General features: G+C 40.0%; 1 protein-coding gene across 1 annotated transcript in view; it reads right to left on the bottom strand.

The window, feature by feature from the left end:
* LOC115177191 (nucleolar GTP-binding protein 2) overlaps positions 1-11,000 on the bottom strand; it is a 29,266-nt gene extending 18,266 nt beyond the window's left edge. The window contains exons 1-7 of the mRNA XM_029737755.1: positions 10,806-11,000; positions 10,318-10,408; positions 9,991-10,085; positions 9,550-9,689; positions 1,438-1,622; positions 1,094-1,160; positions 338-496 (exon numbers count right to left, since the gene is read on the bottom strand). Of these exons, the coding sequence (XP_029593615.1) occupies positions 338-496; positions 1,094-1,160; positions 1,438-1,622; positions 9,550-9,689; positions 9,991-10,085; positions 10,318-10,408; positions 10,806-10,869 (801 nt within the window). The 5' untranslated portion in view covers positions 10,870-11,000. The remainder of the gene's footprint in view (positions 1-337; positions 497-1,093; positions 1,161-1,437; positions 1,623-9,549; positions 9,690-9,990; positions 10,086-10,317; positions 10,409-10,805) is intronic.
* Between the last annotated feature and the right edge of the window lie 12,846 nt (positions 11,001-23,846).

Raw genomic sequence — 23,846 nt, 5'->3', positions numbered from 1 at the left:
GGCCTTCTTGTTCTTTACTGGCTTTGTATAGTCCCCAGCACAAGGTGCACTGTGTAATGATCATGCCGTTTAATCAGCTTCTTGATATACCACACCTGTTAGGTGGATGGATTATCTTGGCAAAGGAGAAATGCTCACTAACAGGGATGTAAACACATTTGTGCACAACATTTGAGCATATGGAACATTTCTGGGATCTTTTATTTCAGCTCATGAAACATGGGACCAACACTTTACATGTTGCATTGATATTTTTGTCAGTGTAATACGCATAGACAATAATTATTACCCCCCTACACGTGCATTTGTCTCAGGATAGAGTAAAGGGATCTCTTACCGTGACCCAGGTAGGGATAAGGTCACACTTGTTGAGCACGAAGATCAGATGCTTCCAAGGCTTCTCCTTCCTCATGTAGGTCTCGATGCTCTGCGAGCGCGTACCCATGGGGTCGCGGGCATCCAGCACCTGTATGATGACGTCTGACGAGTCTATCACCTGTGGGTTAAGGAGTGATATTGAGAGAGGAAGGCAGAGTCAGGGTTTGGACATAACCAGGAGTGCTAACTCATCTCAAATCACTATTTTTCAGAAACATTTTTTCAGTGATGTAAAGGCGTAAGCATGACTGTCACTGTGGTCCATTTCTCCTCTATGGCAGTGACTGAGGCTGCATGACTGCAAAGCCTAGTCAGACTGGCCTGCTTGTTCTTACGCTTGCGTATCCAACCCCATCACTGCCTGCACACCCCAGCTCGCCATCACGGCTAAATAACATTTTAAAACGGATAGATGCACAGAAAGAATGGAGAGAGAAAAGCAGCTGTGTAGACTAATGGCTTGTTAGGGGATGCGGATGGCTGCTCACAGCTGTTACACGTGATATTATTGGATGACACATTCTGCTATGACATATCGGACATCACGCTCTGAACTTTGATATTCTATTTGTAGGAAGCGTAGGGATGCATTCTGTAATTCATTTCGATATGATAAGTTTGCATCCCTGATACCTGCACCGTACGCAGTATCTATTAGGAAATATCAAGGTGAACTAAAATAAACATTCCTAGATCAGATAGAAAGATGCTGTACCTTGTAGAGTTCTCCCCAAATCCTCTTCGACTGGCCCTTCTTGAAGATCTCCTCACGAGCCTCCTCTCTGTGTGAAGATAACATACAGTGCAACAGGTGCCACACCCGAACAATAACCACAGACTGGAACTGCTCATGTGGTCCAACATACAGTCTAAAGCTAGGCTATATTATCAAAACAAAGAAAATGGAGTATCAATCATGGAATTGGGGTAGTAGTAAATAGAAAATGATTAGTAGTTATTGGTATACCTGAAAAAGCCCAGTACATTTGGAAGGCATTGTCACCGCCAGTCAAAGTGACAGTAGCCAGTGACAGAATTAACAGGAGCTACTGCACTCACCTGACCCCGTCGTCCTCTGTGACCAGGTCGCGGTCCTTCTCAGCGCTGTAGGTCTGTGCCGAGACCTCAGCCTGTTCTGCCAGGTCCTTCACGTCTCCCACCATCAGGTTGGGTCGTTTACGCTGCGCCTTGGGCCCAAACGTGGTCTCAAAGCCCTCTGTGTCCAGGATGTGTACCTTAGAGTTCTGCAGAAGATGGTGGCCAAGGGGAGGAGACGGGGAGAGATAATTTAGACAAAACTGTTTGACAGAATGCACTGGTTAGATAACAGGAGGAGAAACAGGGGCTTTTGCTATCTATTTGAGAGGCCATTCTATCACAGCTGCTTCCTGAGGAGAGAAGCAGCAGGAGGGAGACATTAGGAAGACAGACAGGGGGAAGACTTTACGATAGATGTGAAAGATGGATGTGGAAATGTGTGACGATAGATGCGATTATGTCTGTGCTGTACTCTCGTATTATGGTCTTCAAATGGGTGTCTGAGCTCTATAACCATAAGTGTCCTCAAAATGTCTGCAAGTTGTTCAGCTGCCTTACAGACAAACCACAACCCAGGGGGCTGGAGAAGAGCAGTTCTGTGCTCGCCCAACAGATTTACGGCCGCCTGCGTTGTATCACAGAGTGTGGCTTTGTAATGCTGCATGCAATGCAAAATAAATACTTCCGCTAAAGCAACCGTTTCTTTCTCTCCCTCGTTGCGAAGAAACAAGCAGAATAAAAACCCAACGGCTTGGAAGGGGTTACAGTTGGAACACAACTCTTGGGTGGAACAGTAGTAGAGAGAAAGAACAGTGATGTAGAATTCCATGTGTGTTCCGTGTGAGGTATAGGTTAGGTTATAATTAGTTGGAGCAAACTGCAAAGCTTTATGCGACGGAGCTGGTGGCCATGTTCCAGGGGTTCCAACAATAAACAACGGTGGAGAACAAACACAGCACACATAACCTCAAGTATGCAGTGAAACTGTCAATAAACCGTATTGTCTGAGCCAGATCTGATTAGGAGTTAAAATATCCTCCGACACAGCCGTAAAAGGTAGCCTTAGTCCTATTGCAACTTGGAGAGAGAGAGAGAAAAACAGTTTACGGATCTTGTCAAAAGCAACGATGTTTAAGATTTCAGCTTCACCTTGACCATCCGCCAGGATGTTTTGGAGGTTGTTCTTTTTAATGTGTCCATCCCCTCCAGTTTCCTTCTTCCACCCCTTCTGGTCTTGTTTTGAAGTGTTCTAATGCTCAGCCTGGCTTTTTAAATTAAAATCTAACAGTAAATGACAATTTTTCATCCTTGGGGGGGGGGGGGGGGGGGGGCAAAAACTCAAAATACGTGCCACCGACTGAAGACAGAAACTATGGTGAAAACATCACCATAAAATAGAATAAAGAGACCTGACAAAGACCTTGGCGAGAATACTCAGCCAACAAACAGTGAAGATCAAAAGACAGAGAACCAAAATTGACATCCAATTAAAAATTATTTATGCAACGTATCTGGACTTGCTCACATTGCTTTGGCATGGGGCTCAATTCCCTAAATGGCGTAAGACATAAAATGGCAAGAGGAAGGAGGAGTGGGTAAAGGAGGGAGAGTAAAAAAGGAGAAGGCCATTCATCTCCAATAGCTTTGAGCGTCTTCAAAGGTCTTGCACGCATATGGAGCTATTTAGAGGGAAAAGAACAGAAAAACTCAGTCAACAACAATGTTCAGAGAGAACATGAAGAACTGGACAGAAGTCTTGTTTGTAGTCTTTTGGGGCGTTTTTTTTTTTTTTAGCTGGGCGAAATGGACAATAAGTCATATTGTGATAAATTTGACCATGTGGCTCGATAACAAACACAAGAACATTCACTGCCCATTAGTGGCAGGGCTCTGGACAATTACCCAGTAAGACAGATGGCAGCCTATGATTAAAAAAGCTATTATTTCATGTAGCATATACAGGGAATGCAAAACTAATATTTTGATATGAAACCTGTCAAAATAAGATCCAGAATTATCAGATTTATTTTTGGCTCTTCAGAGAATTTGATGACATCTTTGTTCATATTGGCCTATAAGCTATATTATTCACATCCTGAGGAAGTGCAAACTCAAAATATTTTGCTAGATTGATAACTCGAAATATTTTTGTGTTTATATATAGCCATGTAGGATAATTTATTAATCCATCAGTAAAATGTAGGCTAATGTCCTACAACAACTTTTCAGCGCCAGGTGTAGCCTACTTGATGTAACTAAAAACAGTAGTAGCTTAAAAAAAATTAAAAATGTTTTGCCTGCAGTAGCATTGTGGTCAACGGTCATGCTTCTCAGAATGTATCTCTCCCTCCGCCATCCGCACAGCAGCGAAACAGGGACAGGCAGATCCTTTCATAGCAGGAATCAACATAATGCATACGCTATTACTGTTGACCAAATGGTTCTAGAACAATCTACAGGAACGTTGTGTAGCAAAAATCACCCGGGGGTGCAAAGTTGGCCAACTGCATCGAACTCTCTCTTGCAAAACACAACTCGATACAGGCAGGTTGGTTCAGTGTGAAGCGGAGCAAAATGAGCGGGAATAGGCCAGTTGGAGAGGAAGATCCCACCTGACCTGTCAACCCGTGCATTTTTCACCTCACAAATACAGCCTGGTTAAACCGGAATGAACGCTCAGTCTGGTGTAACCAGGCTCTAAGAAATAGGCTACCTGAGGAAAACAGAGTAACGATTTTACAATAAGTTAACTACTGACTTTCAGCATCAATAAAGAGAAGGGCACTCAACTTGTACTGCACTGACTCAGATGACTGATGATTGGTTAAAAAAGAATAAGATGATAGCTGGAGTTGTATTGTTAGATTTCAGTGAAGCCTTTAATTTTATTGATTATAAATTGTTATTGAAAAAAAACGAACTTGCTATGGCTTTACATCACCAGCCATCACATGGTTGCAGAGTTATTTATCCAACAGAACTTAGTGTTCTAACATCAGATATACTTTTGTGTATGTGGACACCCCTTGAAATGAGTGGATTTGGCTATTTCAGCCACACCGTTGCTTACAGGTGTATAAAATATGAGCACACCGCCATGCAATCTCCATAGACAAACATTGGCAGTAGAATGGCCCTACTGAAGAGCTCAGTGACTTTCAATGTGGCACTGTCATAGGGAAATCTTAATGCTACAGCATACAATGACATTCTAGACAATTCTGGGCTTCGAACTTTGTGGCAACAGTTTGGAAAAGGCCCTTTGCTGCTTCAGCATGACAATGCCCCGGTGCGCAAAGCCAGGTCTATACAGAAATGGTTTGTCGAGATCGGTGTGGAAGAACTTGAGTGGCCTTAAGAGCCCTGACCTCAACACCATCAAACGCCTTTGGAAAGAATTGGAACGCCGACTGCGTGCCAGGCTTAATCAACCAACATTAGCAGCCAATCTCACTAATGCTCAAAGCTGAAAGTCCTCGCAGCAATGTTCCAACATGTAAGTGGAAAGCCTTCCCAGAAGAGTGGAAAATGTTATAGCAGCAAAGCGGGGACCAACTCAACATTAATGCCCATGATTTTTTGAATGAGCTGGTCGAGGAGCTTGTGTCCACATACTTTGGTCATGTAGCGTATGTGCAGTGCAGTGTCCCTCAGGGCAGATGCCTTGGGCCGTTACTCATCTATTTTTCCTTTTACAAATGTTTTACCACAAAGCTATAATGACTGTATGCAGATGAGTCCACACGCTACATTTCAGCAACCAAAGCCAGAGAGCTCACTGAAATTCTAAATAAGGAGTTAGTCAGCATCAGAATGGGTGATTCATAATAAACTCGTCTTAACTACATTAAAACTAAAAGCATTGTATTTAGTTCAAAACATTCTCTAAGACCTAACCCTCAACTGGAGTTGGACATAAAGGTGTGACCATTGAGCAAGTTGAGGAAGCTAACCTCCTAGGTATTACATTGGATGGTCAATTATCATGGTCAAGTCATATTAACAAAGTTGTGGTGAAGATGGAGGGGTATTTATGTTATAAAAAAAGATGGTCTGCATTTGACACAAATCAACTGTACTAGTTGTTCAGGCTCTGGCCTGGTCCCATCTTGATTACCGTCCGGTAATAGGGTCAAGTGCAGCAGAGAAAGACCTAGCAAATCTGCAGCTGGCTCAAAACAGAGCAGCACGCCTTGCCCTTAACTGTACATAAAGAACTAAAATCGACAACATGCATGCCAGTCTTTCTTGGTAGAGGGTTGATGAGGGATTAACTGCTTCTGATCTACTTTTTATAAGAAACATTACTGGTGAAAATTAGAGGTCAACCGATTGATATTTCAAAGTCGATTATTCAAGGACCAAAAAAAGCCGATATCGATTAAAATCGGACAATTACCATACATACATACATACACACAGCTGAAGTCGGAAGTTTACATACACTTCGGTTAGAGTCATTAAAACTCATTCTTCAAACACTCCACTAATTTCTTGTTAACAAACTATAGTTCTGGCAAGTCGGTTAGGGCATCAACTGTGTGCATGACACAAGTCATTTTTCCAACAATTGTTTACAGGCAGATTATTTCACTGTATCACAATTCCAGTGGGTCAGAGGTTTATGTACACTAAGTTGACTGTGCCTTAAACAGCTTGGAAAAGTACAATAAATGATGTCATAGCCTATCAGAAGCTTCTAAAGCTAATTGACATCATTTGAGTCAATTGGAGGTGTACCTGTGGATGCATTTTGAGGCCTACCTTCAAACTCAGTGCTTCTTTGCTTGACTTCATGGGAAAATCAAAAGAAATCAGTCAAGGCCTCAGAATAAAAAAACTGTAGACTTCCACAAGTCTGGTTCATCCTTGGGAGCAATTTCCAAACGCCTGAAGGTACCACGTTCATCTATACAAACAATAGTACGCAAGTATAAACACCATGGGACCACGCAGCCGTCATACCGCTCAGGAAGGAGACGCGTTCTGTCTCTTACAGATGAACGCACTTTGGTGCAAAAAGTGCAAATCAATCCCAGAACAACAGCAAAGGACCTTGTGAAGATGCTGGAAGAAACGGGTACAAAAGTATCTATATCCACAGTAAAATGAGTCCTATATCGACATAACCTGAAAGGCCGCTCAGCAAGGAAAAAGCCACTGCTCCAAAACCGCCATAAATAAAAGCCAGACTACGGTTTGCAACTGCACATCAGGACTAACATCGTACTTTTTGGAGAAATGTTCTCCGGTCTGATGAAACAAACATAAAACTGATTGGCCATAATGACAATCGTTATGTTTGGAGGAAAAAGGGGGAGGCTTGCAAGCCGAATAACACCATCCCAACCGTGAAGCACGGGGGTGGCAGCATCAAGTTGTGGGGGTGCTTTGCTGCAGGAGGGTCTGGTGCATTTCTCAAAATAGATGGCATCATGAGGGAGGAAAATTATGTGAATATATTGAAGCAACATCAAGACATCAGTCAGGAAGTTAAAGCTTGGTCACAAATAGGTCTTCCAAGTGGACAATGACCCCAAGCATACTTCCAAAGTTGTGGCAAAATGGCTTAAGGACAACAAAGTCAAGGTGTTGGAGTGGCCATCACAAAGCCCTGACCTCAATCCAATAGAAAATGTGAAAAGCGTGTGCGAGCAAGGAGGCCTACAAACCTGACTCAGTTACACCAGCTCTGTCAGGAGGAATGGGCCACAACTCACCCAACTTATTGTGGGAAGCTTACGGAAGGCTACCCGAAACGTTTGACCCAGGTTAAACAATTTAAAGGCAATGCTACCAAATACCAATTGAGTGTACGTAAAAACTTCTGACCCACTGGGAATGTGATGAAAGAAATAAAAGCTGAAATAAATCATTCTCTACTATTATTCTGACATTTCACATTCTTAAAATAAAGCAGTGATCCTAACTGACCTAAGACAGGGATTTTTACTAGGATTAAATGTCAGGAATTGTGAAAAACTGAATTTAAATGTATTTGGCTAAGATGTATGTAAACTTCCAACTTCAACTGTATGCATTTGTAATAATGACAATTACAACATTTTTAACTTAATATAATAATAATGAAACATGTTCAATTTGGTTTAAATAATGCAAAAACAGTGTTGGAGAAGAAAGTAAAAGTGCAATATGTGCCATGTAAAAAAGGTAAAGTTTAAGTTCCTTGCTCAGAACATGACAACATATGAAAGCTGGTGGTTCCTTTTAACATGAGTCTTCAATATTCCCAGGTAAGGGAAGAGTAGCAACAGTGCTGAAATTTGTCCATTTACAGACAATTTGTCTTACCGTGGACTTTCTTTCAGAGATACTTTTGTAACCCTTTCCAGCTTTATGGAAGGCAACAATTCTTAATCTTAGGTCTTCTGAGTTCTTTTGTCTGAGGCATGGTTCACATCAGGCAATGCTTCTCGTGTATAGCAAACTCAAAAAAAAAAAAAAAAATTTGTTTGTTTTTTTAAAAGGGGTAGGGCGGCTCTAACCAAAATCTCTAATCTCGTCTCATTGATTCGACTCCAGGTTCGTTGACTCCTGACTCCAATTAGCTTTTGGAGAAGTCATTAGCCTAGGGGGTTCACATTTTTCCCAACCTACAATTATGAATGTTTAAATTATGTATTCAATATAGATTAAAAAAATACAATTTGTGTGTTATTAGTTTAAGCACACTGAGTTTGTCTATTGTGACTTAGATCAGATCAAATTTTATGTCAAATGTATGCAGAAATCCAGGTAATTCCAAAGGGTTCATACTTTTTCTTGCCACTGTACACGGAACATTTGCGTTGTAACATTATTCTACTAGCAACTAAATTTGAATGACTTGAGTGAGAATGATGAACATACAGTACCAGTCAAAAGTTGACACACCAACTCATTCAAGGGTTTTTCTTAATTTTTACATTGTAGAATAATAGTGAAGACATCAAAACTATGAAATAACATACAGAATCATTTAGTAACCAAAATATATTTTATATTTCAGATTCTTCAAAGTAGCCACCCTTTGCCTTGACAGCTTTGCACACTCTTGGCATTCTCTCAAACAGCTTCATGAGGTAGTCACCTGAAATGCATTTCAATTAACAGGTGTGCCTTGTTAAAAGTTAATTTGTGGAATTCTTAATGCATTTGAGCCAATCAGTTGTGCTGTGACATGGTAGGGGTGGTATACAGAAGACAGCCCTATTTGGTAAACGACCAAGTCCATATTATGGCAAGAACAGCTCAAATAAGCAAAGAGAAACGACAGTCCATCATTACTTTAAGACATGAAGATAAGTCAATCCAGAAAATTTCAAGAACTTTGAAAGTTTCTTCAAGTGCAGTCTCAAAAACCATCAAGTGCTATGATGAAACTAGCTCTCATGAGGACCGCCATGACTGCTGCAGAGGACAAGTTCATTAGAGTTACCAGCCTCAGAAATTGCAGACCAAATAAATGCTTACAGAGTTCAAGTAACTGTTCACTGGCTATTTGACAAAGAAGGAGTGATGGAGCGCTGCATCAGATGACCCGTCCTCCACAATCACCCAACCTAAACCCAATTGAGATGGTTTGGGATGAGTTGGACCACAAAGTGATGGAAAAGCAGTGCTCAGCATATGTGGGAACTTCTTCAAGACTGTTGGAAAAGCATTCCTCATGAAGCTGATTGAGAGAATGCCAAGAGTGTGCAAAGCTGTCATCAAGGCAAAGGGTGGCTACTTTGAAGAATCTAAAATATATTTAGATTTGTTTAACACTTTTGTTTACTACATGATTCCATGTGTATTTCATAGTTTTGATGTCTTCACTATTATTCTACAATGTAGAACATAGTAAAAATAACTCTAGGGGTAATTAATATGGTATTTTATTTTTTGAAAGAAATTGAATATATTATTTTAGATGTTGTACTAAATATGGGTTAAATAAAAATAACTATTTATCAACATATTGTTCAATGTTTTAAAAAAAATAATAAAGGCCAGTGGTTATTCTGTGACATGTTTTGCAACGGTATTGTTTCAGTGTCCTGATACTAAACCTGGTATCGATGTCAAAATGCTGGTATCGTGACAACACCACAGTGTGCTCAAATTAATGCGCCCCTGCTTGGTACTCACGTGTGCCTTGACTCTGTCGTGCAGGAGGGACATGGGCAGCCTGCTCTGTTTCATCACGATGCGGTATGGGTCCTTCTTCACTACACCCATCTCATCCTGGAACTTCTGTAGGGATGACTGCTTGATGACCCGAGTGTTTGCTGAGACCAGAGGGGAAGAATTAACCAGTGTGTGTGTGTGTGTGTGAGTTGAGGCTGCCATCTTATCTCTCCGTACACAGATATTTAAAAAATGGCATAAAACAGATTTATTCTTACAAATCATGGGTTTGCTAGTCATTATTGACAAGAACTCCACCATTCTGTATAAAGTTTCAACTAGCCAATCAAATGCTTGACAAATTGCCATTATACCTGTCCAATCAATAATAAAAACAGACCCAAGAGAATGTGTGGATTAACCTGAGACAGTGTGGCAATTGCAGTTAACAGCACTACTCACCAAACCATTTGATGTTGGGCTCCACTCTGGCCTGTGTCCCATCAGCCACAGTGGACTGGTACGACAAACGCTTGATCACCTGGCCTCTGTTGTTGCTAATGGCAGAGGAAATAGTCAGTGGTCACAAAACCAGGTGCATGGAAATTATATTACAACACAATCATAAAAATAAAAAAATAAATGAAGAGGAGTTACATATAGAATACCAGGAACTGGTGTGCTTTATCTGGGTAAAGTGTCAACCCCTGACCTGAGAGTTACACTAGCATTAAAGTAAAGAGTTAATATGGAAGTGTCACATGTTTGTTTTTTTCCTCCATCATTTACCATCTCTGCTTTTGTCTGTACATATTCAGACGCCTGACAGTTGCCCGGTCCCTCATGCTGTTGCCTGAACCTGCAGGAGTCTTTGGTCGGTCTGTAAAAGGTAGAGTCGTAAGGTTATGGTGAAATATGCCACACAGTGTTAGGTGTGTTGTGGTATTTTGGGTTAATTAATTGTCAGTGTCAGAACAATATTGGAAATCCATATAAAAAGTGTGGTTCTCAATTTTGTTATGGAAGTTACGTTGTGTTTTTGGCATAAAGTTAAACAGAAATTGTAGCTAAATTAGCTAGTTACTGAACTAATGTCAGTGCCAAACATATTGTATACATTTCCATTTGTAGCTAACATTAATGTCATATGGACCAAATGTTTCTGTGTAGTTAGACGAAACAGACAGATCAATCAGAGAGAAAGTCTATCACGTTAGCTAGCTAACATTAGCTGTAAACAAACAGTAACGTTACATCACGCATGGACTGTAACTTACCAGGATTACTGCTGGCCGCCGATGTGTTTATCGTGCTTTTCCCCTTGAACCGTGGCTTCACCATCTTGACAGGTTATCTGACACACACACGTAGACAATATACTCAAAATGTCAAGTTATAGCTTCAACTTCTTCTATGTAACCGAACCACGTGTCCTAAACCAGAGTCCCACACATTCCGGAAGAACGTCATCAGAGAGCGACAATACATGTGTTATTTTTATAATGTTTATTTTTTAGTATAAGTATACAAACAGGCAATGATACCATATGCTAAGGGGTACAACAAATTACAGATTATAAAAAGACCTTAAAATATATACATATATTGATTGTTTTAACAGCTTTCTTATTAGAAGAATGTATAATGGTCTTAATGTACTGTTCAAATTCCTTACAGAAAACACGGAAGTGTTTTTTTATTACTGAATTTACATTTATGAATATGACATTTTTCCATTAGCACAATTAGATTTATGAGGTAAAATTGTGAGTGTCTTTTTTTTGTCTTTTTGTTTTTTTTGTCTTTTGTCTTTTTTTAGTTTCTTCAAGTAATGATTCGCAGGGTAATACTTATGGGTCATTCCGAGAGACCTACATTTACATTACATTTACATTTACATTTAAGTCATTTAGCAGACGCTCTTATCCAGAGCGACTTACAAATTGGTGCATTCACCTTATGATATCCAGTGGAACAACCACTTTACAATAGTGCATCTAAATCTTTTAAGGGGGGGGGGGGGGGGGGGGGTTAGAAGGATTACTTTATCCTAACCCAGGTATTCCTTAAAGAGGTGGGGTTTCAGGTTTTCAGACCTCTTTGACCTTGTTAACAAGCAGGTATTTGTGTGGTAATAACCAGACTTTTCCCCAACAGATATTTTAGACAGATGTATTCCATTAAGTTGTGACATAAGGAATGGATACAATATCCCTTTGAAATAAAGCACGTATAGATCTGTTCTGAGGGAACAAGGATAAACACATTTTTCCTACTGGAGAGTCAACTGGATTAAGCGAGGGTAGGTCAAGAAGGTGAGGTCTGGTTACACCTCTAAACAACATGAGAGTTCCAGATGGAATAGCATCAAAGACTATGGCAAACTCTCTAGGTGTAACAGGGATATTGTAACGAGATAAAAATTCCTCATAATTGAGTAACAATCGTTCTGCATTTAAAGTTGACTCACCAGCAGGATATGATTATTAAACCAGTTCTTAAAAAATAAATACTTTTTTCTATACAAAATATCCTTCCAAATGAAATACCAATGCAGGGGGAAAAAATCATATTTATATATTAACGACCACGCTAAGAATACTTGTCTATGAAAAGCAGATCATTTTGTAGGAATCTTATCAATGTTATCCAGGCTGCATCACATCCGGCCGTGATTGGGAGTCCCATAGTGGCGGCTCACAGCGTCGTCCGGGTTTGGCCGGGGTAGGCCATCATTGTAAATAAGAATTTGTTCTTTACTGGCTTGCCTAGTTAAATCAAGGTTAAATAAAATTTAAAAAACAATAATTACAAAGTAACATAAAATTGAAGCCACCAAAACGGGAGAACATACAATGAGGGATGAAATTCCAAATTGAAGTTAGATTCTATAAGAAATGTTTATCCCAATTTATCTTAAGATCTTAAGATATAATAAGGGATGAAATTCCAAATTGAAGTTGGATTCTTTAAGAAATGTTTAGCCCAAGTTATCTTAAAAGTATTATTCAAAGTAGGAAAATCCCAAAAATTGAGACCACCATATTCATATGTGTTCATAATGACCGATTTCCTAATATAATGTGTACGATTCTTCCAGATGAAGTTGAAAAGCATCTGGCCGACCGCTTTACCTATTTTGTAGGGACTGGGCTGCATAAGTAAGTCTGGAGATACCTTCAGCTTTAGAAAGCAATGCTCAACCTTTCAAGGATAAATCACTTTGCAAACAATGGTTCAACTACTTTTTGTTTTTTTCAATAATATAAAATTGAATGAGCATCTTTCCTGTTGATCCTTAGATATGGTAATCCCAAGGTATGTTACTTTTTCCTTGACTGGAATATTGCATATAGAGGGTATCACACTTTAGCAGCAAACAATTCACACTTATTAAGGTATAGGCAAAAACCAGATGCTTTGGAAAAAATATTTATCGGCTGCTTTAGGAATCTGGTCAGCATCTTTCAAAAAGAGAGTGGTGTCATCTGCAAGCTGACTTATGATAATATCTCTGTCAGCAATAGAGATCCCTTTTATATTGAACACCTGGATTTAACAAAACTTGTAAGAAGTTGGGTTGCAAGCAGGAAGAGGTAAGGCGAAATTGGCCAACCTTGCCTAATTCCTCTTTTCAAATCAAATCTAGGAGAAATGTCATGCTTTAATTTAATGGAACTGTTCCCATTTATATAAAGAGTTTTAATAGTACTACAAAATAATTCCCCAAAGCCAAATTTCTCAAGGGAGAGAACTAGAAACTCATGTTCCACTGTATCGAAGGCTTTATAAAAGTCTAAGAAGACAATAAATCTCTCTTCGAAGATTAGATCAGAATAGTCAATAAGGTCTAACACAAGTCGGATATTATTAGATATATGTCTATTCCTCATGAAGCCAGATTGGGTCTCTTCTATAATTGAGTCCAATACTGCCTTCATTCTTTTTGCAAGTATAGAGGCTAATATTTCGTAGTCATTATTGAGCAGACAGATTGGACGCCAATTATCGAGGAGAAGCAAGTCTTTCTTGGGCTTAAGGATACTGGTAATCAGACCTTGAGTCAAACTGGGAGGGGGAGCATTATTTGCAATGCTTTCAGAAAAGACCTCCAACAGAATTGGGGCTGACTGTTGAGAAAACGTTTTGTAAAACTCAGCAGATATATCATCAAGAGACATTTAATTTTTAAGGTGTTCAATAGAATAAATGATCTCTTCAACTATAATAGGGTCATCACACTGTTCCCTCTCATCCTCCCCAATTGATTTCACATCCCCCAGAGAGTTAAAAAAAAGAGTTGAGGACATCTCACAATACTTAGAACTATATAAATTCCTGTAGAAGTTACAACTAAAGTTAGAGATTCATTTGGGATCATCTGTGATGAGACCATTAGTATTTAATTGTTAAATTGTATTATTTTTAGAGTGGTATTTTTCTAAACTGAAAAAATAAGATACATTTTGTTCACCCTCCTCTAGCCACTTTTTCCTAGATCTGACAAAGGCTCCCTCTGCTTTCAGTTCATACATATCATCCAACTTGTTTTGTAGCTCAAAAAGAACAGATTTGTCCTCCTCTGAGAGACTTTCAATAGGCTTTTGAACAAGAGAGGTGATCTTTGTAATTACACTTTCTTCTTCAGCTCGTCTTGGCAAGAATACTCCCATATTTTCTGAAATATTTTCCAACCTCATGTTTAAAAAGCTCCCAGTTATTACTGTATGAATTGTCATTCATAGCTTTGTTCCAGAAGTGTGTAATTAAATTGGTTATCTCCATCTTGACCAACTCATGTTTTAATATAGAGCTATTAAGCTTCCAGTAGGATTCTCTGCCAAGGCCATTATCAGAGATAAAAAGTTTAATGTCAATATAAATAGCTATATGTAACGGGAGAGTAACGGGAGAGGCCAGGATGTTAACAGAAATACTCTGTTTATCAAAACATTTAGACACCAGCCAAAAATCTATGCATGATTGTCTGGAAGCGTGCCTTATTACTCCAAGTGAAAGACTTGCCATTAGGAAACTTTACTCTCCAAATATCTATAATATCCATCCTTTCCATAAACTGCCTCAAACTTCTATTCATAGAAGTGGACTGTCCCGGAGGCCATCTATCAATTAAATGATTCGGAGAAATATTAAAATCCCCACCTACTATAAGTAAAGCATTAGGGAACTTGCTTAGCCAATGGAGAATACGCTTTTCCAAAGATTCAAGTAACTGATCATATACAAGTTTGGAATTGTACCCATAAATGTTGGTAATAATAATAATAATGATGTTGTTACAGTTGATAACAAGACAAAGAATGTGACCAAAAGGGTCACATTGACAATACATGTACCAAAACACTGATCTGTATACAATGACGAAACGTATTAGGCTTATGCCGCATTCAAAACAACTGGGAACTTGGAAATCTCTGACTTCCAGTTTCAGTGTATTATTTTTTTTTTAAATCAAATAAAAGGGCTCCGAATGGGAAAACGGAATTCCAACTCGGGAACTCTGGCCTCTTCTAGAGTTCCGACTTTCCCACCTGAAGATCACTGACGTCATGATTTGACCTTGTATTTTCCGAATTCCCTGTTGTTTTGAACGTGGCACAAGACTCAGAAAACAACTCGGAAAACAACGAGGTCAAATCATGACATCAGTGATCTTCAGGTTGGAAAGTTGGAGCTCTAGAAAGATGGCAGAGTTTCCGACTTGGAATTCCAACTTGGATGCCGTTCAAAACTTTTTTTTCCAGTTGGACCTCGTTTTTACCCAAAGTTCCCAGTTGTCTTGAACGCACTGTTGTAGGAAATCTGAGATTTCCAAGTTCCAAGTTCCCAGTGGCTTTGAACGTTGCATTATTTGGACAGACTTTAGTGATAGGTATGGTGCGTTCAAGACAACTGGGAACTCTAAAAAAAAAAAAAACGAGGTGAAATCATGATGTCAGTGATCTTCAGGCCGGAAATTCAGAGCTCTAGAAAGATGGCAGAGTTTCCGACTTGGAATTCTGAGTTGGAGGACCGTTCAAAATTATTTTTCCCAGTCGGAGCTCGTTTTTTCCCAGAGTTCCCAGTTGTCTTGAACACACTGAAGTCGGAAGTCGGAGATTTCCGAGTTCCCAGTTGTTTTGAAGGCTACATGAAATCTCTCACTTCACCTCTTCCTCTCTGACCATGTGATGCTCAAGTAAGGGTCAGTGCTATCCTGGATCATTAGGACTTCTCCACCCTTACCTTAAACATAACCCTTAACCCATAGCCATATAGTTTCACTAATAAAGGACTATTAAAAGCGCAGTGCACTAAATTACTTTTTTTTATTCAGATTTCTCAGGGGATGCTGTAGCGCCCTCAGCACCCCTACTTCCCGCGGCTATGCCCTAGCCCATCTATAGGGTTAGGGTTACTGTTCCCACACAGCCATACATCCATGTTACAGCATGTATTTACAGAAGACAGAGGGACCACCTGTGCTAATTAGTTATCTAGCATGCTCCACCTGTGTGTAATGGATTAAGGCCACCTGAAACATGTTGTCAGTGACCATGTTTACATGCACACCAATATCGTGTTATTATTCAGGATACTCAAGTATTCTGTTTTTGAGTTGACACATTCTGTATAAACCTCAAATCTCGTTTACAATAACCCGAAAAAGTATGTATCCCGGTGTTAAAAAACCCAGATAAGATGCCTGGGATATGCTGATCTAAAACAGGATACTGTTGCATGTAAACATCTTATCCTGTTTACTGTTGTATTGCGCTCTGTACAGGCTTAGTTTCACATATCATGGATGTTGTGTGATGATGTTTTCGTCAAACAAATCACTTCAAAAAGCAGGTTACCTGCGCAGTTCATTCCAACATAATAATTTAGCCTACTATAATTAATTGACTATAATTTACTACTGGCTACTACTGGCAGTTCATTCCAACATAATCATTTAGCCTACTATAATTAATTGATTATAATTTACTACTGGCTACTTTCACCCCTAATTTAGACAAGTTTCTGCTTATAATTTCCAACATTTGCTTGGCCATGATATAATTTCCGACATTTGGGAGGCCATTTGTTTGTCAACTATAGTTTGATCCATGCAGCTTCTCTTCTATCATAACTTGTTCCCCCAGAAGACTAAATAATGTAGTGCTCACCAGAATAATGTCTTACATCGATAGAATTAATGCATTAGTAATCTATACTGAAGAAAAATATAAACGCAACATGCAACAATTTCAAAGATTTTATTGAGTTACTGTTCATATAAGGAAATCAGTCAATTGAAAAAAACTTATTCGGCCCTAATCTATGGATTCCACATGACTGGGCAGGGGTGCAGCCATGGATACTTTGGAGGGCATAGGCCCACCCACTTGTCAGCCAGGGCCCACCCACTGGCGAGCCAGGCCCAGCCAAGAATGAATCCCCCCCCAGACTATCCCGCAGGTGAAGAAGCCGGATGTGGAGGTCCTGGGCTGGCGTGGTCACATGTGGTCTGTGGTTGTGAGGCCGGTTGGACGTACTGCCAAATGCTCTAAAATTATGTTGGAGGCAGCTTATAGTAGAGAAATGAACATTAAATTATCTGGCAACAGCTCTGGTGAACATTCCTGCAGTCAGCATGCCAATTGCACACTCCCTCAAAACTTACGAGATCCAGTATGTGGCATTTTATTGTCTCCAGCACAAGGTGCATCTGTGTAATGATCACGCTGTTTAATCAACTTCTTGATAGGCCACACCTGTCAGGTGGATTGATTATCTTAGCAAAGGAGAAATGCTCACTAAGAGGGATATAAACAAATTTGTGCACAACATTTGAGAGAAATAAGCTTTTTGTATTTAAGGAACATTTCTGAGATTTTTTTTTTTTCCGCTCATGAAACATGGGACCAACACTTGACACGTTGTGTTCATATAATTTGTTCAGTGTAGTTAACACTGGTTAAGGTTTCTGTTTCATTTAAGGAGCAGGGAGAAAACACAATAACTCCAAAACAGTGCAAAGATTGGTCCTGTGCAAAATGGCAATGTCTCATCAGTTTGAACAGTTTTAAGGAAATGAAAAGCTGAGAAAACGATGAAACACGTATGGGTGCATATTTTATGTGGTTGAAATAATGTCTGCTTGCTTAACAGTGTCAAAGACAACACATTACAAACGCATTCGCATTTTCTCAAGCGATGCAAAAAAAATCTATATTTCTTCACTCCTGTTCCCGAAACAAAATGAACATTTGTTGTATAATTTCATTGCAAGAAATGCATAATTCTGCAGGAATTCATATTATACTATACAAAAATATAAATGCAACATGTAACAATTTCAAAGACTTTACTGAGTTACAGTTTATTTCAGGAAATCAGTCAATTTAAATAAATTCATTAGGCCCTAATTTATGGATTTCACAGATATGCATCTGTTCGTCACAGATACCATAAAAAAAATGGCCCTCACAATGGGCCTCAGGATCTCGTCACACTATCTCTGTGCATTCAAATTTCCATAGATAAAATGCAATTGTGTTTGTTGTCCGTAGCTTATGCCTGCCCATACCATAACTCCACAGCCACAATGGGGCACTCTGTTCACAACGTTGACATCAGCAAACCGCTTGCACACATGACGCCATGCATGTGGTCTGCGGTTGTGAGGCCGGTTGAACGTACTGCTATAAAACGACCTTGGCTTATGGTAGAGAAATTAACATTCAATTATCTGGCAACAGTTCTGGTGGACATTCCTGCAGTCACCATGCCAATTGCACACTCTCTCAAAACTTGAGACATCTGTGGCATTGTGTTGTGTGACAAACTGCATATTTCAGAGTGGCCTTTTACTGTCCTCGGCACAAGGTGCGCCAGTGTAATGATCATGCTCTTTAATCAGCTTCTTGATATGCCACAACTGTCAGGTGGATGGATTATCTTGGTCAAAGGAGAAATGCTCAATAACAGGGATGTAAACAAATTTGTGCACAACATTTGAGAGAAATATGATTTTTGTTTGCATGGAACATTTCTGGGATCTTTTCTTTCAGCTCATAAAACATGGGACCAACACTTTACATCTTTCGTGCAGTATATATTACCCTACAGGTGAGAGGTTATAGGCCTACAGTCAGTGTTCATATTTCAGTTACTATCCATTTAACCCATATATTTAAATGAGGTAAATTCTGTTTATTCATAGATACAGGGATACTCATGAGCGGGATATCAAAGGTGCATGTAAACAGCTTATCCCGGATAACACCTTAAGCGGGATATGAGCTACTATCATGAATTCTGTGCGCATGTAAACTTGATAATTGAAAAATACTGTCTGCTGGAACTGTGATGAAGCCAGTTAAAACACTGCATAGTAAGTGTATATTTTAGCATTTGTGGAATAATTTTGATGTGACATGAAAGTTAAGGGCTTTATGTTTCGAGAACCGTATAGCAATTGAGAATCAATTCACATTTAGATGGCGCTTTTGGCTGTTTTGGCTGGCAGAGCCAGTTACCTATGAAAATAATATATAACATCCTTGGATGTTAAGGAGTAACGCTAGGCTCCTTAAGAGTACACCTACATCCTGGTCCTATGCAGTTTTGTCCAAAAATCATTTAGCTGGTGTTCTAAGGTCTTCTGCTTATTTTACATTCCCAAACAAATTCCCAAACGGGTGCTGTTTAGCCAAGCGAAATACTAACAATGCAAACCACGTCCCAAAACGACCAATAAAATACATGTTCTGTCTTTTTCGAGGTGACTTCCCCTGCCCTCCCTCCCCAAACTAAATGTTCTGCTCATTCACTTTTTTGTAGAATTTGTCTTTTTTTTATCACCAACTGAGAAAGCAGTTTTTTATTTAGACCCTATTTATATAGTAGCTTATACTGATGATACTAGCTACTAAATACTATAATTCTGCACATTGCTGCTTTTTCCAGAAGAGGGTGCAATACTGTTGTATTGGTTTGCTTGCCTGGGTCATAGAGGATTGTGCACAAAAGTGTAGATTAAGCCTTTTACTGTCAATCCTATACATCTATTCCTATTGCAACTGTTCTTTCAGGTTATACATTGGGATTATAAATAGCCTTCCCATTTTAGTTTTACAGTTGCACTTTATTTAACCACATAACAATTTATTTTATACCCTACCCATGTGTGCAGTTTATAGGGCTAAACATCTATTTATATAGGCCTAACTACCAACTTTGGACTGTTTGTCATACATCTTACCTGTCTTTATGCTGTTGTTTCCATTCAGCATTCTAAACTGAAAACACTGTCATTCTAATTACTTATCCACTAATGTATTACAAAGTTAGCCTAAATGCATCAGTTTCAGCTCAAATGCAAATGTTGGTTAGATTACATTGTTATAGTGCAACAATCTGTGCTCATAGCAGATAAGTTTATGAAAATGTGGTCTTCAAGGTATTTTTGTGTGTGACGGTACAGCCCTGACAAATATAATAAATGTGTTTTGCCTACAGTCTATAGGCTAATACACTTGAAACCTGTGCAGATACCTTGTGGAATGCGTAGATAATGGCATCAAAGGCCTTGCACATTGCCAATAAGAAACAGGCATACCCAGCTTAATAATGGTCCTCTATATCCATTTTATATGACGTTTAAAGGAATTTAAAAGTGTTTTACCTTGACTGTGTGTTTAGAGGTATTTTACCCTGTCGGAAGAGACTTGTAAGGTTCCACTTTAACAGCCTGCTGAGTATTTTTTTTACTTTCATCATCAAGGTACACTACCGGTAAAAAGTTTTAGAACACCTACTCATTCAAGGGTTTTTCTTTATTTTTACTATTTTCTACATTGTAGAATAATAGTGAAGACATCAAACTATGAAATAACACATATGGAATCATGTAGTAACCAAAAAAGTGTTAAATCAAAATATATTTGAGATTTGAGATTCTTCAAATAGCCCCCCTTTGCCTTGATGACAGCTTTGCACACTTGGCATTCCCTCAACCAGCCTCACCTGGAATGCTTTTCCAACTGTCTTGAAGGAGTTCCTACATATGCTGAGCACTTGCTGGCTGCTTTTCCTTCACTATGCAGTCCGACTAATCCAAAACCATCTCAATTTGGTTGAGGTCGGGGGATTGTGGAGGCCAGGTCATCGGATGCAACACTCCATCACTCTCCCTCTTGATAAAATAGCCCTTACACAGCCTGGAGGTGTGATGGGTCATTGTCCAGTTGAAAAACAAAGGATAGTCCCATTAAGCGCAAACCAGATAGGATGGTGTATCACTGCAGAATGCTATGGTAGCCATGCTGGTTAAGTGTGCCTTGAATTGTAAATACATCACAGACAGTGTCACCAGCAAAGCACCCCCACACCATAACACCTCCTCCTCCATAGGGAGGGGGTGGGAAATACACATGCGGAGATCATCTGTTCACCCACACATTGTCTCACAAAGATACGGCGGTTGGAACCAAAAATCGCCAGTTTGGACTCCAGAACAAAGGACAAATTTCCACAGGTCTAATGTCCATTGCTCGTGTTTCTTGGCCCAAGCAAGTCTATTCTTATTATTGGTGTCCTTTAGTACTGGTTTCTTTGCAGCAATTCGACCATGAAGGCCTGATTCACACAGTCTCCTCTGAACAGTTGATGTTGAGATGTGTCTGTTACTTGAACTCTGTGAAGCATTTATTTGGGCTGTAATTTTTGAGGCTGGTAATTCTAATGAACGTATCCTCTGCAGCAGAGGTAACTCTGGGTTTTCCATTCATGTGGCGGTCATCATGAGAGCCAGTTTCATCATAATGCTTGATGCATAATGCATTATGCATTTCATTGTAGTTGGTAGGAGACACTATACTGTCTAACAGAAGCAGAACGCTTCAATCGAGTACAGGCTAAACTGAATAGACAACAAAGACAGAATGCAATATGGAATTTTATTGAATAGTTTGGGGTATACTCATCAGAGCCAGATGCTGATGACAGGTAGCCCTATGCTAGGCAGCTGGCATCAAAACCCCCTCGCTGGGGGAAAGGAGTTCCAATGACGGGCCTTAAGGTTATTATGCTGGTGGTGGTGGGGAGGCGGATGGTTGTCAACAACTGTTGCTGAAAAACAACAAGTGAGAGAACTATGCTGATGATGATATGTTTGCAGTCATTCCCACTATGCCCATTTAATAGGAAACACAGTAAATTATGTTCTGCATACTTGATGAATTTAACAAGCATTCAGACCAGCCTTCTTGATTCAACTTTCGTAAACTATATACTATGTCACTTTGTATCATAGGGGTTTTGCAAAGTATTTTACATTTTCAGTAGGTTGACTTTAAACAGACAAAGGGTACGTCCCCAAATGAAACCCTGTTGCCTATTTAGTGCTCTGCTTTTAACCAGGCCACATAGGGCTCTGGTCAAAAGGAGTGCACTATATAGGGAGTAGGGTGTGCCATTTGGGACGCGGTCAAAGTGATCCTGTTGATGTTTGCCATGTGAGATGGGTCTATATTCTCCTCCACTTGTGGGGTAAGGTTATTTATGCCCTACTCTTCAGGCAGGTTTACAAAAGCATGTATCAGTGCTCCCAGACTCTGGAGCGTCTAAGCTGTGTCTTGGAGGGAGAGTGAGGTCACAGAGCTCTCGTGCAGACAGAGCAAGCGGCGGCAGACACAGCTAAATTACACCACTGCAATAAATTGCAGATTTAGCAAGCAATCTTGTATTAAATTACAGGATTCTGCGTGTATTAGTTTTTATAGAACTATATAACAAAGTGGGCTAGCAAGTAGGGGAGCCCCATGTGCTCTGGCCACTCATCCAGGAGCCAGTGTGAGAAATATTTGACAGATGACTTGCAGAGTGCTTCTCTTCCCTTTCTTCTTCTTGGGTCCTCTTCTGGAGCATCATGGGAAGGAGAACTTGTTTATTTGGTCTCTGCCTCTGCCCAGGGCCAACGAGCGAGGTCATGGCATCCCTCTTGCGGGTTGGTATTGACGCAATCAAGTTCTTGGATGGATGCGGACCTCCTCCGTGGAGCGTGTTCGTGACTGACGTCACAGAAGTAGGACGTGAGATCCAGACAACACCGTTTCCCAGCAGAGCTATCAGAGCTGATCATATGTTTTATAATAAACACAACACTGGACCTCGTATTGTTCTAAGAGTCAAGGCGTCTCATAGTATACTGTATTGTTGGGTAACACTTTACGTTAAGTTGCTCTTACACCTGTGGATACTGTAAACGTTGTCGTTAGGCCATCATTGCTTTGCTTTGAGATTATTCAGTTATGTCTTAAGTAACACCGCAGGGCTAATGATGTATTCACCTTTGATGTAGCTATAATTAGGCTAACATATAGAACAAGGTTCAGAGACTGCAGAGGTGGTGTCTTCAAGCTAACCTAAGTATGTGAGGGTTCAGAAAGGCTGGTGCAGTTTAATGAATGAGAACCAATTCCCCTTGATGGCTTACCTGTACCTGGCAACATAGATTATATAAGACAGAGAAACCTGAGCTGCTCTATTGCTGTTCTATGGCTGTTGATGGAATGCAGGTCAAACTCAGGTCAGCGTTGTTTAGGTGTTCACAGGAACATGTAGTGTGTGGCCTCTGTCTTCATTTTGTCTGAGCAAAACAAATCACACAACTTCTTCAGAATCTGTAACTGAGGACAGATTTTGGCCTAAAGGAAAATGTAATTCCAAAACACAAAGGCAGGCGTTAAAAGCCCCCCTTCTGTACAATGCTAGCCCTGAAAAATCTCAAAAGGCCACAGCAGCATCAAATTAAAGCTGGTATAAAACCGCAGTGCCCGAAAAGCACAATGATTCGTCATAAGCAATGCAATTAGGCGATTCCTCCCTCGCTATTGTTTGGCTGGGCACTAATACACTGTGGCAGGAATTATAAACATTTTATTTTCGTTGAAAACATTTGTTCTCTCTATGCACTAGCTAGACAAATGCCAGATGCAGAGGATACAACGAGGCTAAAAGGTACAGTTAGTTGCCTTTTTAAAATCGACAGCATGCAGCGAGAGGGGATGATCAAAACAGGCTAGGCCTAGTGAGTTATTCCACTTCGGCTCGCCGTGGCGGCGCATTGAAGTAAGCTCCTAATTGACTGTGTATGTACATTTGTAGATAATATCTCAGTGTGGTTAATTAGAAGGGTCTCAAAGCAGCTCTGCTTTGAGTCAAAATGGGATACGTGGCCCTGGTGAGGGAGTACAGCCTTCGACCGGCCTGACTAAACAAAAAGAGATGAATTGCTGATGGTCTAAGCTCTCTCTCGCACTCTGAGC

This window comes from Salmo trutta, chromosome 37, assembly GCF_901001165.1.
Source record: "Salmo trutta chromosome 37, fSalTru1.1, whole genome shotgun sequence".
Classification (NCBI taxonomy): Eukaryota; Metazoa; Chordata; class Actinopteri; order Salmoniformes; family Salmonidae; genus Salmo; species Salmo trutta.
This window is presented reverse-complemented; position numbering and strand designations above follow the sequence as displayed.